At 36.5% G+C, this 3,721-nt stretch overlaps 1 protein-coding gene across 2 annotated transcripts in view; it reads right to left on the minus strand.

Annotated features, from left to right (window-relative positions):
• The window catches only part of LOC107576256 (cadherin-related family member 5-like), a 6,692-nt gene that overhangs the window by 1,136 nt on the left and 1,835 nt on the right, over nt 1–3,721 (minus strand). The window contains exons 5-12 of one of the 2 annotated variants that reach the window (XM_016262471.1): nt 2,804–2,914; nt 2,549–2,719; nt 1,988–2,078; nt 1,794–1,900; nt 1,405–1,605; nt 1,107–1,238; nt 742–820; nt 175–513 (exon numbers count right to left, since the gene is read on the minus strand). In XM_016262471.1, the coding sequence (XP_016117957.1) occupies nt 287–513; nt 742–820; nt 1,107–1,238; nt 1,405–1,605; nt 1,794–1,900; nt 1,988–2,078; nt 2,549–2,719; nt 2,804–2,914 (1,119 nt within the window). In that variant the 3' untranslated portion in view covers nt 175–286. Of the gene's footprint in view, nt 1–174; nt 514–741; nt 821–1,106; nt 1,239–1,404; nt 1,606–1,793; nt 1,901–1,987; nt 2,079–2,548; nt 2,720–2,803; nt 2,915–3,721 lie in introns of those variants that run through there. The other variant, XM_016262473.1, reaches the window with a different exon arrangement.

Consider the following 3,721-nt stretch of genomic DNA (forward strand, 5'->3'; position numbering starts at 1 on the left):
GACTGGAGTAATGATGCTGAGAATTCAGCTTTACATCACAGGAATGTTACATTTTAAAATCTATTCAAATTAGAAACATTAATTTAAAATTTAGTAATTTAATATTTCACAATATTACTGTTTTTACTGTATTTCTGACAGAAACATAAAAAAATCTTCACACCCCAAATTTTTAAACAATAGTTTAGAAAGTTCAAAACTGAAGTTGTTGCACACTGTTCTGTTTCTTATGCTTTGGATGAAATTCGTTTGGAACATATGGATATTTTCAGCACATATGCAGAGTTTAACATGTCCTTTTTGCAGGTTTCATGAATATATCGTGTCTTACCACATTAGGGTGTCTGCTGTCAGCCACGTTGGTCCAAATGACATGATCCTGCTTCTCTCTGATCATCCGAATGCACCAGACCAGTGTAAATAAGGTAATGGCCAGCAGGATCAGACACACCCCTGACACGCCCACCGTCCCGCCACTATACACATGCCCCGCCCCCAAAGGACCTTGTGGAACTTCAATTATACATTTGTTTATTATTTATTTTATGTTTTGTCATGTATTGTTTATTGTTATAATTTATTAATATACACTACTGGTTAAAAGTTTAAGAAAATCTTAATCAGTAGTGCTTTGCACAGACAAACAGCAGCACTCATCTCTAGACTGTTGCACACATTTTATGTATATTTGTATATTCCTAATTAAGATATAATCCAGAGAGCCTGAAGATCTTCTAGTACCTGGATGGCCTTTCTGAAGAGCTTCCACATGCAATAAAGCTTTAACAATGTCTCCTGATTCCAGGTCAGTGGCTAGAACCTGCAACACAGTCCTCAATCGTCTTATTTCAGATATTTTATAAAGTAAATAGTAGTAGAATATTGTTCAGATTGTAAACAGTTTTCACTCAGAAATTGCAAGTGAATTTCCCAGATAGTTACAAAGAAACCGCAAGTAACCCACTGAATTAAACGTCAACATTTCGAAGTAGAAAGACTGAAATAATATCCTTTTTTCTTGTAAAACACATTGCAATATTTTCTTGTTTTATTTACAACTTTGAAAAATATTCTTTAAGTGTATTTATGTAGTCTACATGTCATACCTCTAGGAAATATTTGTGGCCTGGGTGTAGCCAGCTGGTTTTAGCGATAAGCAGTCCTTCTTGTGTAATGTAAAAGAGCCGAGAACTGTTGTGTTGGGAGTTTAGAGAATACTGCATTCTGGGATTGAAGCCCTTTAACACACAAACATAAAACAAACTCTGTTTCTCAGGCTTAAACAGAGACATAACTCATGCTGTGAATGTCAAAGCAGTGTCTTTGTGATGTTGACACTGGGGTGCTACTGTTGTGTGGATTGTATGTGGTTTTGTAATGTTGTGATCTTGTTGAGTCACATACGTCAGTGAAGTCTTGATCCGTGGCCTCCAGGATAAGTAATTTGTTGCCATATGTCATGATGAGTGAGGCAGGACTTGTGCTCGCGCTGACAAAGCCTTGGTATGTCGAACGGTTAAACTGTGGTGGAAACCTGTTTTCTGCTAGGACCCTCACTAGAACCGTAGCTATTGCATACTTCAGAGGGTCATCCGTCTGAGCTGCCTGAGCAGAAACATTACAATGCTTTCAAAAAGAAAACAGCATTTTTTTTTTTTTGGAGAAATAGTATTTATTTTTATATATCAGAATAATTAAAATTTTATATTCATTTATTTTCTTTTACTTTTTAAAATGTATTTGAATTTTTGTTGTTGTTGTTTTATATTTTTGTTCTTCACTCTCAAACGCACCATAACACGCAGTCTCAGTGTCGGGATCAGCAGTCTGTTCTCCACACGTCTGGTTAACCTCACCTCTCCAGAATTACTGTCAATGACGAATCTGCCATTATCTGCCCCTGTATTACAGCAGACACACATATAGAATCAAAATTAGTTTCTTATTCCGGGAGCATAAGGTTCAATGGCAGAGGAAGGAGGACCACCTGACAGGATGGTGTACTTTACTGGCGTTCTGAGACCCTCATCACCATCCACCGCTTGAATGGGACCCGGAAAGAAATCCAAGACAATGTCCTGAGTGAAAAATAGACAGACTATAAGAAGGAATCAGATACATGTACATTCCATGGGTCAGTAAGTTTTTTTTTTTTTTTTTTTTTTTTTTTAAGGAAATTGGTATGCATTTAAGGCATGTATTAAAATGATCAAAAGTGATGGTAAAATTTTTTATAATACTAAAAAAGATTTCTAATTCCAGTAAATGTTCATTTGAACATTATATTCATTAAAGAATTCTGAAAGAAATGATCACTGTTTCCATAAAAATATTAAGCAGCACAACTGTTTTCAACATTGATAATAACAACAAAGTGTTTCTTGAGCTTCAAATCAGCATATTAGAATGATTTCTGAAGGATCATGTGACACTGAAGACTGGAGTAATGATGCTGAAAATTCAGCTTTGCATCACAGAAATAAAATACATTTAAAAACATTCAAATAGAAAACAGTTATTTTAAATTCATTTTTTTCACAGGGTTTACCTGCTCATTCTCTGTGATGTTGGCAGTGTACAGAGAATTGGCACATATGCGGTTGTTGTGATTGGCTGAGAGAAGAGTACAAGGCTGGAACTGTGGGTATTGGTCGTCCCCATCTGTCACATTGATGATTATTGTTGCAGTTGTGTTGTAGTGCTCATCTGTGTTTGTCTCCTAAAGCCACATAAATATTTACATTAACAGTTAATTTTTTTTCTCATAATTTTACCAAATATGTATTTTTTGTATGTGTTTTACCACTGCATAAAGAATCAGTCGGAGCTGAGTTTTGATCTCGTAGTCCAATGGCTTGTTGAGAATCACTTTGCCACTGTTGGGTAAGTCCACTCGGAAATACCTGGCATCAGGCTGGAAATATACAAACACATGTCCACAGATTATCAAGCCTATTTGATTTATTGCCATAAGAAAAACTTAAATGAATAATTCACCAAAAAATGATAATTCTGCCATCATTTACTCGCCCTCAAGTTGTTCCAAACCTGTATGAATTTCTTTCTTCTTTTGAACATAACGGTAGCTATTGACTTCCATAATTGTTTTTTTCAATAGTATGGAAGTCAATGGCTACCGTCAACTGTTTGGTACCCAACATTCTTCAAAATATCTTCTTTTGTGTTCAACAGAAGAAAGAAACTCAAACAGGTTTGGAACAAATTCAGGGTGAGTAAATGATGACAGAATTATTTTTAGGGGAACTATCCCTTTAAAGGGGTCCTATTATGCTCTTTTACAAAGTCTTGATTTTGTTTTGGGGGTGTACTAGAACATGCTCTCATGCTTGGTGGTACGAAAAACGCATTATTTTTCACATAATTTACATTATCAAAATACCTTTTTCCCCAGCCTGGCACAAACGGCTCGATTAGTTCCGGCTTTGATGAAGGTCCGCCTTCCGAAAAGCAAAATGCGTTGTGATTGGCGAACAGCTTAGACGGTGTTTCAGTACTACCTCGACCCTTGCTCTGTCTTTCAACAAAAGCTTTTGGGAATCCGGCACTGTACTCCCTCGTGTTGTGGAAGCTGTCCTCAGTAAAATGCGCAGCACACAATAGCAAATTGGGGTTATAATGCTCAGGAACAGAGTTAAAAAGTAAACTGCAACCACTGTTTCCTGACATCATCCGCTTTCGGAAGCCCAAACAAAGACGTTTG

Source organism: Sinocyclocheilus grahami, unplaced genomic scaffold, assembly GCF_001515645.1.
Source record: "Sinocyclocheilus grahami isolate Dianchi unplaced genomic scaffold, SAMN03320097.WGS_v1.1 scaffold3404.1, whole genome shotgun sequence".
NCBI classification, from domain to species: Eukaryota; Metazoa; Chordata; class Actinopteri; order Cypriniformes; family Cyprinidae; genus Sinocyclocheilus; species Sinocyclocheilus grahami.